Source organism: Sphaeramia orbicularis, chromosome 3, assembly GCF_902148855.1.
Source record: "Sphaeramia orbicularis chromosome 3, fSphaOr1.1, whole genome shotgun sequence".
NCBI classification, from domain to species: domain Eukaryota; kingdom Metazoa; phylum Chordata; class Actinopteri; order Kurtiformes; family Apogonidae; genus Sphaeramia; species Sphaeramia orbicularis.
This window is the reverse complement of record NC_043959.1, coordinates 16,066,892-16,080,878: the sequence shown is the minus strand read 5'-3', so window position 1 is coordinate 16,080,878 and position 13,987 is coordinate 16,066,892. Positions and strand designations below refer to the sequence as shown.

The 13,987-nt window shown below is 41.1% G+C and overlaps 1 protein-coding gene across 1 annotated transcript; it reads left to right on the top strand.

Annotated features, from left to right (window-relative positions):
* The first annotated feature begins 907 nt into the window (after positions 1-907).
* Positions 908-13,498, top strand: cers3a (ceramide synthase 3a). The gene is made up of 11 exons (XM_030122158.1): positions 908-1,420; positions 2,896-3,077; positions 3,177-3,294; positions 5,589-5,707; positions 7,416-7,473; positions 7,584-7,634; positions 8,271-8,363; positions 9,543-9,671; positions 9,758-9,864; positions 10,987-11,140; positions 12,882-13,498. Exons 2-11 carry the CDS (start codon positions 2,905-2,907, stop codon positions 13,071-13,073), a joined length of 1,194 nt encoding a protein of 397 aa, XP_029978018.1. The 5' UTR covers positions 908-1,420; positions 2,896-2,904; the 3' UTR covers positions 13,074-13,498.
* The last annotated feature ends 489 nt before the right edge of the window (positions 13,499-13,987 follow it).

Below are 13,987 nucleotides of genomic sequence, written 5' to 3'. Positions count from 1 at the left end.
CTAAACCCTACCCTTTAATCCCAATTTTAACCCTACCCCTTAACCCTAACCTTAACTCTAACCTTAATTCTACCTCTTAACCCTAACCTTAACCCTACCCCTTAACTCTAACCTTAATTCTAACCTGTAACCCTAACCTTAACCCTAGGGTTAGAGTTAGGATTAAGATTAGGGTTAGGATTAGGGTTATGTTTAAATTAAGGTTAGATTCAGCCCGTCTCATACATTTACATATTGAAACTATACAGATACATTCATGTCCATAAGTATTTGGACGGTGACACTAGTGAAATGTTTCACCACTACAGTGGATCTAAAATGAACCAATCAGATCAGTTTCAATAACCCTTCAACTAACCCTGACCCTTCAATCAATCAGAAGTGTGGACCTGGAGCTTTAATTCAATATAAACCATTGATGAATTGCAGCCCTTTGAAACATGGTCCATCAGTAAATGGACACTGACTGAATCAGCTTCATGTTCACATGTGTCCATTTGACCATAAATGAAGCAGATTGAAGCTCTGGAGTAGATGGAGGAAACCATAGGAGTGTTGGTTCTGCAAAAGACAGAATCAATTTGATCCACATGTGACTGGTTCAGTTCAGGTCCACTGTGGACGTGGACTGACAAGACATTACAACAGTGTCACCGTCCATATATTTATGGACACCAGTGTAAATGTTAAAGTTTAGTGTGTTGAAAATGAAAGACGACACAGAAACCCTTAACTTTAACCTTAACCCACTAATTTAAACCCTTAACCTTAACCCTTAATCTTAACCCTTTACCCTTGACCCTTAATCCAAACCCCTAAACCTTAACTCTTAATCCTAACCCTCAACCCCTAATCCTTAACCCTAACCCTTAACCCTTAATCTTAAACCTTATTCCTAACCCTTAACCCTTAACCCTTAATCCTAACCCTTAATCCTAGCCCTTAATCCTTAATCCTAGCCCTTACCCAGATGTGAACTACTGGAGCAAAAGGTGGATTCACTGTGAACTGAATCAGCTCTTATGGCGTCAGATGACAGTTTCCTCTGTGGGCCTTTGTTTTGTGCGAAAACACGTCCATTGTCCTTTATCCGGGACAAACACGGTTATGAGATCCATGAGTGGAGGGGGGGATGTGCCCTGGGGGTGGGGGGCAGGCGGAGTCAAGCCTTCCCAGGTAACTGTGTCCGGGCTGGGCGTGACCACAAAGAAGTTCACACAAACACAGACTCTCTGTCGCACAGAGAACACAGAACACAGAACACAGGGTTTTATCCTTTTATCCTTTGGTGGTTTCAGTGAAACCAGTTCATCCTGGTCTGGACTAGGAAGGATCTCCTGGACCTGCTGGATCTCCTGGATCTGCTGGGCTTATCCTACACCTGGAGGTGGAGGCTTTTCACCTGTTGGAGGAGAACCAGGTTTGTTCTGATGAATCCAAGTACCAGTACCTCATCAGTAATTCAGCTTTCATGTATCTGGAGACTTTACTTGTGGATTTAATTCTCTAATAACTTTTTTTTTTTTTTTAAAAAAGAACCTTAACCCTATTCCTAACCCTAACCCTGTTCCTAACCCTGTTCCTAACCCTAACCCTAAAACAGAACTGTACCTTAAAGGAACACCTGTGAATGAAAACACACTCATTTTTGTACCTCGTGTGTTCGACATAATTTTCCTCTAAAATAGTTTAAAGTTAAAGAATGATGATTTTTTTAAAATGCTTTTGTTGTTTGTTTTTTTTTAATATGACAAAGTTCAGATAATTGTGAATGTAAAAGTTATTATTAAATACTAATGTGAAGTACAGATACATGGAAACTGTAGCAATGAGGTATTATTTCCCTTTAATGTGTGTCATGTTCAATTATCAGTTTAATGGTTTTCTGTCTCGTCCTGTTGTTTTTATCATGGAATGAACCATCCAAATGTCTTCAGATGTGCACCTGAGGACCAGATCTATACAGGTCTGTCCTCATTGAAGGTGGTCATGTGATCAAATACGCCGTCATTGTTGAAGCTTCGCCCTGTGACGTGTTGCTAGGACGCGGCGGTGTGTCGTCCTGTGTTGAACGAGGCGTGGAGGAGATGTTGGGAATCAGGGAGGGATCGCTGGGTCAATATTTGTTTTGGAAACAGCGGTTTATGTACAGTGTTAGCATAGCGTACAGGCCTGAGGCAGGAGAAGCCAGTGTGTCAGCTATCAGCCAATCAGCTCATCCACATCCACAGACCCTGCACAGTTGACATCTATGAAAACATCACAAGAAGAATGTCACAAACAACTGTAATGCACAGGTAGTTTTATTAAAAGTCTGGTCAGAGGCTCAGAGTCTGGTCCCAGTTCAAACACAATGGGTTCTTCAAAGCAGAACCATCAGACCATCTGTAAGAGGATGGGATCTACAGCAGAACAATGATCCACCATGGACCACCTCTGAGACTAAAGGTTTTGGACCTCATCCAAGAACATCTGTGGGTAGAACCTGAGCATGAAGATGGACCGGGAACACTGGAGAACTGAGGTCTTCAGCAGGAACAACAGGAGATCAAATAGAAGAACCGAAGAACTGAACACTTTTATCTGATGGTGCAGATGTTTCCATGTTGTGATATCTAAGGAGGTTTAGACCAAGAACTGAGGATGAGCAGAACATCACAGACATGTTAATGGAATAAAAACTACCACTGCATTAATGTTACTGGTGTTCTCCCCTAGGTTCTACCAAGTCTATGTTCTCATCTTCTCCATTCAAACTCACCAGTTAATTCTGTTTTTCCCTCATGGTTTCATTTACCTCCATGTTTTCTTGTCCTTCTGCGTGTTGTCCATCCTCATCATGACCGGGTTCTTCATGTCCTATACCTACTCCTCTCTGTTCCTGTGACTTGATAGATCTGAAGGATGTTTCAGATGTTCTATGACTGGTTCTGGTGGGACCGGCTCTGGCTTCCAGTGAACCTGACGTGGACTGACCTAGAGGACAAAGATAGTCGGGTCTACGCCAAAGCATCACATCTGTACGTCACCGTCCCCTATGCCTTGGTCTTCCTGCTCATCAGATATGTCTTTGAAAGGTACCAGCCCACGGTTCTGGTTGAGCGGTGGTTGTGTACTTGGATGTTCTTCTTCATGCTCCAGGTCTTTAACTGTGTGATGTTCTAATGTTCTGGTAGGTGGGTTGCTACACCTCTCGCAGTCACTGCTGGGATCAGGAGACGAGTCCATTTGAAGGTTGAGGACCAACCTCTGCTGGAACTGTTCTACACAACCCGGTGTCAGAGTCCCACTCAGGTAGATCCAGTTCCATCGATTCCACACCTCAGCCTGAGTCCTAGATTTTTTCTATTTATTTATTTATCGAACCTTTATTGAACCATGTAAGTTAGTTGAGAACTGACTCTCATTTTCAATAAAGACCTGGACATAAACAGATGAATAACCAGTCACTGTCACATTTACACCTCTGGGCAACTTCGATTCACCAATGAACCAAGACCGAGTAAAAGGACGGACTCAAACACTCAGTGCTGAAGGGAATATAGTGATTTATTAAAGCAGTGATTTTAGTCTTTTTTTCAATGTAATTCTTCCTTTTCCATCATTTCCCTTCGGTCTCCATACACTGTAGATGCTATGCTTATGTCTGAATTCTTCATTAATTCAACTCCACAGGTCCATCTTCAACCCTATTTCTGAGTAATGACACCAGAAAGGTGGTTTGGAGCGCTGGCCCTTTAAATGCACATGAGCCACTTCAGGCCCCGCCCCCTCCAGGTTGTCGGCTGTGCTGCTCTGTCCCATTCAACCAACAACTGAATATTTTAGGTAATGGGGCCCAAGTTTGGACATATTTTCAGTCTGGACTACAACCACTGCTGCTGACAAACAATTATGGTGAAATACTGGAGAAATGTTCGTCTGAAGTCTGGACCTTATATGTGCAAATGTGAAGATAGAACTAGTTAGAGACAGAACTAATTAAGAAGGACTTCAAATAGGTTGTAGAAATCCACTGGATTTTTTTCCAAATGAATATAAAGATAGTTTTGCAGCAGCTGGAGGGTTCACATTCAAACTTTATGAACTATTAGGGTCCAAATACGCAAAAAAAAAAGGAACCACAGACTAAGAAAAGTGGGTTTAGATAAATATGAGCCCTTTAAGATAAAAATTTAGCAAAAATATGAATAGCAAAAGAAACCTGGGGGTGGAGACAGTCAGAGTCCACAGCGTGATGGGAATAGGTGTATGATGGTTCAGAGTCTATGGAGGTCTGTGGTGGTCTGTGGTGAGCAGAATGTTCCAGCACTACCCTGAAGCCCCTTATATGGGGCTTTTATTGACATCTGCTCCAGGTGCGGTGCTGGCAGATGACCCCTCCCTCAAGCTGTGGTAGCACAGGACTGCACCATGACAGAACCGACCATGCATGTCTTTGGATGGGGGGAGGAAGCAGGAGTACCTAGAGAGAACCCACGCAAACACGGGGACAAGAACGGAATCGAACTCAAGACCTTCTTACTGTGGTGACAGTTCCATCCTCTGCTCCAGCTGTCTGAAATAACAGAAGGATGGTGTCACTTATTAAAACCACACAGACTGTTTGAGCTTCATCTTCTGAAAAGTTCACAACATGCAGATCCAGCTCCACCTGACCTCCACCTGACGTAGACATCTTCTGGTTTGACCCTGACAGTCGGTCTGGGTTTGAGGCCTTAGCCGCTGTTTGAAACACTCAGGGTTTCCAGTAGAAGGCAGGTGTTAGAGGTGGAAAACACAGATCAGGTGGTGACATAGTAGTGTTGACCTCAGCAGCAGTGGGTGTAACCTCAACAGCAGTGGGCGTAACCTCAGCAGCAGTCGGCGTGGTCATAACCTCAGCAGCATCGGACAGGTTAGATTTACCTGCTGCTGTGTAGTTGTGATCCTGCTCAGTGGATCCACGGGTTCTGGTGTTTGGTGGGCGTTCTCAGCTGAGGAACCCATAGTATGAGACTTCCATCTGTGAGATGATGACTGAACATCCCTGACTCAGAACCTGCCCGGACGTAACGGCACCGTAGTGCCGCTGATCTTCAGTTGGTCTTGGATACTTGAGGTTGGGGTGGGGCCAGATGACAGGCAAGCCCCTCCCATCTGACTCGCTCCTTTCTTATTGTCTGATGTTCTTTTTCCATCTAAACTGAACCTCAGTGCTGACCCTGTGATGTGTCACATAACTGTGGTCCAACATTCAAGTACCGTGCATCAGACTGTGACGGGTTGGACTGAGCACATGTAGATCCACCTCCAGAGTGGAGAACCCTTTAGAACTTATTCTACGTAAAGTCTGCACCACGTCCAGATGTGTCCTGTGTGGTTTCAGGGCTAAATGAACCCAAACTGGGATGGACCACAGCTGTCTGTTGGTCGACAGGTAGATGCAGACCATGTGTCCGTCCTCCACCATCCAGTCAGTATTCCACTGGTGTATGGTCAGGGCTTTTCAACAGCCTCCCCCCCCTGTTCAAACATGTTGAATCCAGACTTAATCCAACTAGTCAAATGTAAAACTAAACAGATCCTGTCCTCTGGCTGATCTTTAGTTGGACATCGATGGGTTGTCAAAGAAAAGCAGTTTGTCCGTCAGACAAATCCAGCGTTGGTTCAGAAGAAGACGAAGTCAGGACCGACCTGGAGTCCTGAAGAAGTTTAGAGAAGCCAGGTAACATATATATATATGTGTATACATATATATATATATATATATATATATATATATATATATATATGTGTGTGTGTGTGTGTGTGTGTGTGTGTGTGTGTGTATATATATATATATATATATATATATATATATATATATATATATATGTGTAGTATATGCATGTGTGTGTATGTGTGTATCTGTATATGCATGTGTGTGTATGTGTGTATCTGTATATGTATGTGTGTGTGTGTGTATATATATATATATATATATATATATATATATATATATATATATATATATATATGTTAGGGATGTCCGATATTGGCTTTTTTGCCAAAAACCGATATGCCGATATTGTCCAACGCTTAATTTCCGATTCCGATATCTACCGATGTTGCTGCCGATATATGTGGGATATTAAACTAATTTCAGGAAACATCACATATCTCCTGTCATGGAATTAACACATCATGCCTAATTTTATTGTGATGCCCCATTGGATGCGTTCTCAAATGCAACAAGGCTTTTAAAATGTAAACACTGTATGTGCAAAGAATACATACTTCAACTTAATACTAAAGCCAAATCCAACAGTGTCTTACCTGTGTCCCTGCTGACATTATACAGCTGAATCTGTTCTGTGTCCTCAGTCTGAATCTGAACTCACTCTAACAGATGCAGACTAGCTGTCCTTTGTCTGGTCCCATGTCTGTGTCTGTTTTCTCCTTGAATGTCCTCTATAAATGTCTCTTCTCTCTTCCTCCTGTCTGTCATTTTCTCCATGTCGCACTGTGCCCCCCCCCCCCCCCCCCCCACACACACACACACACACACTTCGTGTCGGACCTGAGCCGCTCCGTGTTTCCAGTGTTCTGTGTCCGTCTCCCTCACCTTCTGTTTCTCCGTTCCTGTCTCTAAATGGTTCTTCTGTAACTCCATCACATACTGAACTGTCAGACTCTGTCTCCATAATCATCTTTAAGGCTTTTGAAACTGCGCGCGGTTCCTGCACAGTCTGCATTTCCTCATTCAGTGACTGCCGCTGGATGCGTTGCCATGGGATACGGAGACTCCAGTGCGAAAACATTAAACCCGGTCCGTAATTTTTCCGAAAAAGCTGCTTAATTGTTTGTTTTTGGACTAAGGAAAGTAATTCACACGATCCGCAACAGCGTCAACTACAGTATAACAGTGAAAACACGGAGTGACGGAAAATCTCATCATTGGCGGAGAAAGAGTTAAGTTGTGGAAAAAATGCCATATTTATTTATTTTCTCTCCCTCCCTCCATGAGTCTATTACAGTGTGGCAACTCTACTGTACAGTTTTGAAAACTGCACATTTCTTTCAGCTACAAACAATGCTTCATTTACGCGTCGGTAAATGCCGGTGAGACCAAGGCATTATTTTATCGGTTTTAATAATAGGCAAAAAAACCCCGATACCGATATTCAACGATATTACATTTTTATGCCAATATCGGTCGATAATATCGGTGGGCCGATATTGTCGGACATCCCTAATATATATATATATATATATATATATATATATATATATATATATATATATATATATATATATATATGTGTGTGTGTGTGTATGTATATATATATATATATATATATATATATATATATATATATATATATATATATATATATATGTATATGTGTGTGTGTGTGTTGAATAATCAGTCCTTGTGTTGATGTCGTTCTCAGCTGGAGGTTTGTGTTCTACCTGTTGGCGTTTGTTGGGGGAATTTTTGCTCTTCATGATGTGAGTCGGTTTTGTTACTGGATCAAACGTCACATTTGGATGAAAATCTGTCGTATCTTAAAGTATCCTATAAACTTTAATAACAGATTTTTGTGTGTGTGGTTTTGCAGAAGGAATGGTTTTATGACACTCGAGAAGTGTGGACAGGTTTTCCAAAGCAGGTCAGTGGACTGTACTTTTACACACTCTGTTCCTGTTTACATATGGAATAAACCAATCAGACGACAGTATGAGAACATGGTTAGAACCCCCTGCTGAAGGTTAAAGGTCATTTAGGAAACATCATGGTTGGTCTGAGATGTACAGGCTGACAGTGTGTGTTTATTCAGAACATCAGATCCGGGTCATTTTAAAGCAGGAACTGAACATTATGATGATGATGATGATTATTATTATTATTTACTTTTTATATAACTGTAATCATTGATACTATTGTTAATTGATATTGTTGTTATGACTACTATTATTATTGTCTACTCATACAGTTTTTTTTAATAATTATTGTTGTTATTTGTGTTTTATTTCTTGTAATTCTTTGTCCATCTTTACATATGATGTTGTGCTGATACTGAAGTCTTAAGCTCCTCCCTCTCCTCCCAATCCCCCCTGTCCCCCGTCCTCCCTGTCCTTTCCTGGGGGATGACATGGTCCAACAGGTCTGGGTGGTGTTTTGTCTTCTGTCTGAAGACATTAAGACAAAGACTACTGCCTTCAGGGACACATCCTAGTCTGAGGTTAATGTCATCCTGTGACGTGTCGTCCATGTTTGTCTCATTCTGTCTCTGTCCTCCGTCCAGTCCATGTTGCAGTCCCAGTACTGGTATTACATCCTGGAGATCAGCTTTTATGGATCTCTGGTCTTCAGCGTAACCTTCGATGTGAAAAGAAAGGTTAGTATCAGGATTCACCCTCCTGACCTCTGACCTTTGACCTCTGACCTTTGACCCTCATGTGCTGCTCATTTCTCCTACAGTGGTTTCTGACAGATTGTCATTTTACAGTAGAAGACGTTTTGAGTTTAATCGTGAAGTTCTTTGTGTTCTGTTTCCTCTGATCTGTGTCTGTGGATCTGACTGATCTGTACTGGTGCACTGTCCTGTTGGTGGGCATTGTTGTTGTGTTGTTGTTGTATTGTTATGCATCCATCCAGTCCATGTTGGAGTCCTACTACTGGTATTTAAGTCATGTTGTTGTGGTGTTGTTGTTGTTGTGTTACTGTGTTGTTGTCCTATTGTTGTGGTGTTGTTGTTGTTGTGTTACTGTGTTGTTGTCCTATTGTTGTATTGTTGTTGTGCATTGTTGTTCCTGTCCTATTGTTGTATTGTTGTTGTGTTGTTGCTGTGTTGTTGTTGTGCATTGTTGTGTTGTTGTGTGTGGTTGTGTTGTTGTGTTGTTGTTTTGCGTTGTTGTGTTGGTCTTGTGCATTGTTGTGCTGTCGTTGTGCGTTGTTGTGTTGTCGTTGTGTTGTTGTTGCATTGTTGTGCATTGTTGTGCTGTCGTTGTGTGTTTTTGTGTTGTTGTTGTTGTGCGTTGTTGTGTTGTTGTTGTGTGTTGTTGTTGTGCGTTGTTGTGCATTGTTGTGCTGTTGTTGTGCGATGTTGTGTTGTTGTTGTGTGTTGTTGTGTTGTTGTTGTTGTGCGTTGTTGTGTTGTTGTGCGTTGTTGTGCATTGTTGTGCTGTTGTTTGTGCGGTGTTGTGTTGTTGTTGTGCGTTGTTGTGTTGTTGTTGTCGTGCGTTGTTGTGTTGTTGTTGTGCATTGTTGTGTTGTTGTTGTGTATTGTTGTGTTGTTGTCATGTTGTTGTTGCATTGTTGTGTTGTTGTGGTGGTGGTGTTGTGTTTTTGTGCATTGTTGTTGTTGTCCTGTTGTTATGTGTTGTAGTGTTGTTGTGAGTTGTGGTGTTGTTGGTGTTTATGTCTTTATGTCCTTGTGCCTTCATGTCTTTATGTCCTTGTGTCTTTGTGTCCTTGTGTCTTTATGTCCTTGTGTCTTCATGTCTTTATGTCCTTGTATCTTTATGTCCTCGTGTCCTTGTCTACTTGTGTCCTAATGATCATGTCTGTCCTTCAGGACTTTAAGGAACAGATTGTCCACCACGTGGCCACTCTGGTCCTCCTGTCCTTTTCGTGGTGTGTCAACTACATTCGCATCGGTACGCTGGTCATGCTTGTCCACGACGCCTCTGACGTCCTGTTAGAGGTGGGTCTGACATGCTAATGCTAAGGCTAATGCTAACACTGCAGAACAGCGGCTGATTTGAACTCCGCTGTTTTCTCTCCTTTCAGTCGGCCAAATTATTCAACTATGCCAAATGGGAGAAAACCTGCAAAACTCTTTTTGTTCTGTTCGCTGTCGTGTTCATGGGAACCCGCCTCATCATCTTCCCCTTTTGGTGAGAATGTCAGATGTTACCAGAGAAGTGTCTGTTTGGACGCTGAGCTTTTACTGTGATCTACTTCAGAACCCACATATGTGTAGAAACGATATCTGCAGAAAACTGTATAATAAGAACCTGACACACACTGAATAAACAACTAAGTGAAAGTATTTCAAAGAATCACACAAAAACATCAGAAACAAACAACAAAAATATATAATCTACACTGTACAACTTCAAATAAATATAGACACAGTTAAAAGAATGAATTAGTTTTGATTAAATCCTCATTCACTGTAAATGCAAATGTTCAAAACGCTTACAAAGAAAAGATGTACTGTACAGTCAATTTAAAAAAAAACAGTTTTATTTATCATTTTTTGGTGCAGATTTAAGTTACATTGAACATTTGAATATTCAATTTCAGAGGCATTAAGCATGTCCCATTGTTCCCACCCCCTCCCCCTCCTACTCTCACTCCTGGTCCTACATAACAGACTCAATGATAGTAATAAAAAAATAGGAAAGCACTCATAAAACAAAACAGGTCAAATAAAAAAAAAGAAAGACAAGAAAAAAGAAAAGAAAATAATAGAAGCAAAGAAAAGAAAAACAACTTAAAATAGTTAAATCTCCTTTTCACAATTACATCCTACACAGAATATATGGACATGTAGTGGAAGTAATATTATTAGAGAGGACACAAGTATATATATATATATATATATATATATATATATATATATATATATATATATATATATATATATATATGAATATATAGCATGAAAACAGGGGGAAAAAAAAGGTGTGTATGGGAAAACTGCACTAAAAGCCAGTCACATTTTTATAAAAAGTTGGACTTAAATATTTTGTAACATGTTCTAGCTTTTTGAGTAAATTGAACTAAAACTTTTTTGATTGACATCAACTGTGTCTTAAGGACACAATATTTTACAAAAGCTTGAACCTTCAACATGTGGTTTCAAGGTTTAGCAAAGTGATAAAGTGATGAGAATGACTGGACAAAAGAACAGCATCAAGTTTAAGATGGACAGAAGGTTCCAGAGGTTGACCATGTGTTCTTTCATTCAACAGTAGGTTCCAGGAGTTGATCATGTGTGTTCTGTGCTCCAGGTTGATCCACTGTACCTGGGTCTACCCGGTCCAACACTACCCCCCGTTCTTCGGGTACTACTTCTTCAATGTCATGCTGCTGGTTCTGTTGGTTCTCCACATGTTCTGGGCCTACCTCATCCTCTGCATGATCAGAAAGTTCCTGTTTGGAACCGTGAGTCTGTTAAAGTCTGTCAAAGTACTATTAAAACACACAGGTAACAGTAAAAGTACTATTAAAACACACAGATAATAGTAAAAGTATTCTTAAAACACACAGGTAATAGTAAAAGTACTATTAAAACACATAGGTAACAGTAAAAGTACTATTAAAACACAGATGATAGTAAAAGTACTCTTAAAACACACAGATAAAAGTAAAAGTACTATTAAAACACACATAATAGTAAAAGTACTATTTAAACACAAAGATAATAGTAAAAGTACTATTAAAACACACAGATAAAAGTAAAAGTACTATTAAAACACACATAATAGTAAAAGTACTATTTAAACACAAAGATAATAGTAAAAGTACTATTAAAACCCAGTACTTTCATTTCTATCGGCAGTTTTTTTCAGTCATTTCAAGTTAAAACATTTTTCTACAGGTAAATATCAAATGTCCTGCAGTACCAAGAGAAAAAAACTGCAAAACTGAAACTGGGTTAAAAACTGAAACTGGTTTAAAAACTGAAACTGGTTTAAAAACAGCTCACTTTTCTGCTGTGATGTTCATTAATCCGAGTCTGAGAGTGTGTCATCTGATACACAAGTTCATCAGTGTTTAGGGTCAGAGTAGAATGAAGCTGTCCATCAGTTAGACATGTTTGTCCTCATCACAGTTGTCCACACAGGTCCCCAGTTGTCCTCACTGGTCCACAGGTCCACAGTTATACTCACTGGTCCCCAGTTGTACTCACAGGTCCCCAGTTGTACTCACAGGTCCCCAGTTGTACTCACAGGTCCACAGTTGTACTCACAGGTCCACAGTTTTCCACACAGGTATGTTCTGTCAAACATTAGACACTTTTCCACAGTCGATCCAGGTCAAAAGTCAGATGTTGATTCCACCTTTTTTCCTTCATTGTCTGATTTCCACAGAAAAGACAACGGAGAAACAGAGGTGAGACAGGTGGACCTGTGTCCACCAGTCAAAGGGGCGGAGCCCCAGTGGATAGTGGGACATAGAACTAGCGCGTCGGAAATACTGCAGGCGTAGTGTTGTTTTTAACGTCTGCAGAGTCTTTCACAGTTCCACAAATGTTAGCATGGATAGAGTGATTACTAAAATTAACTGGTGTTAACTAGTGCTAACTGGTGTTAGCTAGTGTTAACAAGTGTTAAGCAGTGTTAACACCTGTTAACTAGTGTTAACAGGTGTTAACTAGTGCTGACTAGAGTTAACTAATGTTCACTGGTGTTAACTGGTGGTAACTACTGTTAAGTAGTGTTAACTAGTGTTAACTAGCGTTTGACTTTGAGTTTTTCTTCATATTAATCAAAAAGCAGATGATTAAAGTGAGTCTAAAACATGTTTACTGTCATTTATGTCCAAATCTGACATTTATCCAGCAATAAAGAAAATACTCCTCCTCCTCTTCCTCCTCCTCCTGCTCCTCTTCTTCCTCTTCCTTCTCCTCCTCTTCCTCCTTATCCTGCTCCTCTTCCGCCTCCTTGTCCTGCTCCTCTTCCTCCTCTTCCTCCTCCTCCTGCTCCTCTTCTTCCTCTTCCTTCTCCTTCTCTTCCTCCTTGTCCTGCTCCTCTTCCTCCTCCTCCTCCTGCTCCTCGTCCTGCTCCTCTTCTTCCTCTTCCTTCTCCTCCTCTTCCTCCTCATCCTGCTCCTCGTCCTGCTCCTCTTCCTCCTCTTCCTTTTCCTCCTCCTCTTCCTCCTCCCCTTCTTCATCATGTTACAGCTGACCAGAGATGAGAGAAGTGACCACGAAGAAGAAGATGAGGAGGAAGAGGAGAGCAGCCAATCAGAGGAAGGAACTGAGTCACATGACCTCAACAATGGAAAACCCATCAGTGAGAATGACGAGCAGAACGTGTGCTTTGGACATTTGTCTGTGTCTGAAGACATCTGTCGCTCGAAGACGGTCTGCTGAGTCCAACACGTGGACACAATGAATGTAGAACAGATGGAGACAGGTTTAGTATAAGCAGGAATGAACACAACCCAGAAATGATTAAAGAACCAAACCAACAGAACCATGAGGAATATCACTAATAATCCAGCCCCGTTCTTAAAGGTTTCGGAACCCCAAGAACAACCTCTGACATGGAACATGATCAATCAGATTCGCAAGGACATTCGACTCCATGTTCAGGAGACATTAGCGTTTTCTACATGCAGAACCCAACATGCGCAAAGAACTGGGAAACCAACCGACATCCGCAGAAAGAACCAGGAAACCAACCAACATCTGCATAAAGAACCAGGAAACCAACCAACATCTGCTCAAGGAACCGATAAACAAACCGACATCTGCTCAGAGAACCAGGAAACAAACCGACATCTGTGTAAAGAACCGACATCTGCTCAAACTTCGCTCATTACTCCCTGTTTCATTACTAAACTAGCTGACATTAGTCAACAGTTTTATTTTGTCCAGACCCTCTCATTGGCGACTGTTACTGGTGTTAAAAGCCCTTTAATCCTGTTTTTCTAGGATTATGAAGTGTTCCTCAGATGTACGTTCTCCTCTGTCCTCATGTTACTTGAACATGTTTTATTGTATTACTTGATTTTATGGTATGTCGTCATCGAATACAAGGAACTTCCTGTTTGAGTAAAGGTTAAAAAAAAGACAAAAATAAAAACAGCCTCAAACACTGTATGAAAAGACGTGTGTTCCATGTTTTATGGAGAACCAGTAGAACCCACCCCTCAAGGGGTGTGGTTCTCTGAAGATGTCCTCAAGTGTCATCTCACCTGGTCCTACTAGGGGGAGCTCCTCCCTTGAGGTTGACCACTGTTGAACTAGTGTCATATGTTCTAAACCCAGAACCATCTGAGGGA

Bases quoted from the DNA above. Each gene is read 5' to 3' on its own strand.
- cers3a (XM_030122158.1), top strand. From the start codon at position 2,905: ATGTTTCAGATGTTCTATGACTGGTTCTGGTGGGACCGGCTCTGGCTT. The intron at 3,295-5,588 runs GTAGATCCAGTT...GCTGATCTTTAG, and splicing joins GGTGTCAGAGTCCCACTCAG to TTGGACATCGATGGGTTGTC. The intron at 9,672-9,757 runs GTGGGTCTGACA...CTCTCCTTTCAG, and splicing joins CCTCTGACGTCCTGTTAGAG to TCGGCCAAATTATTCAACTA.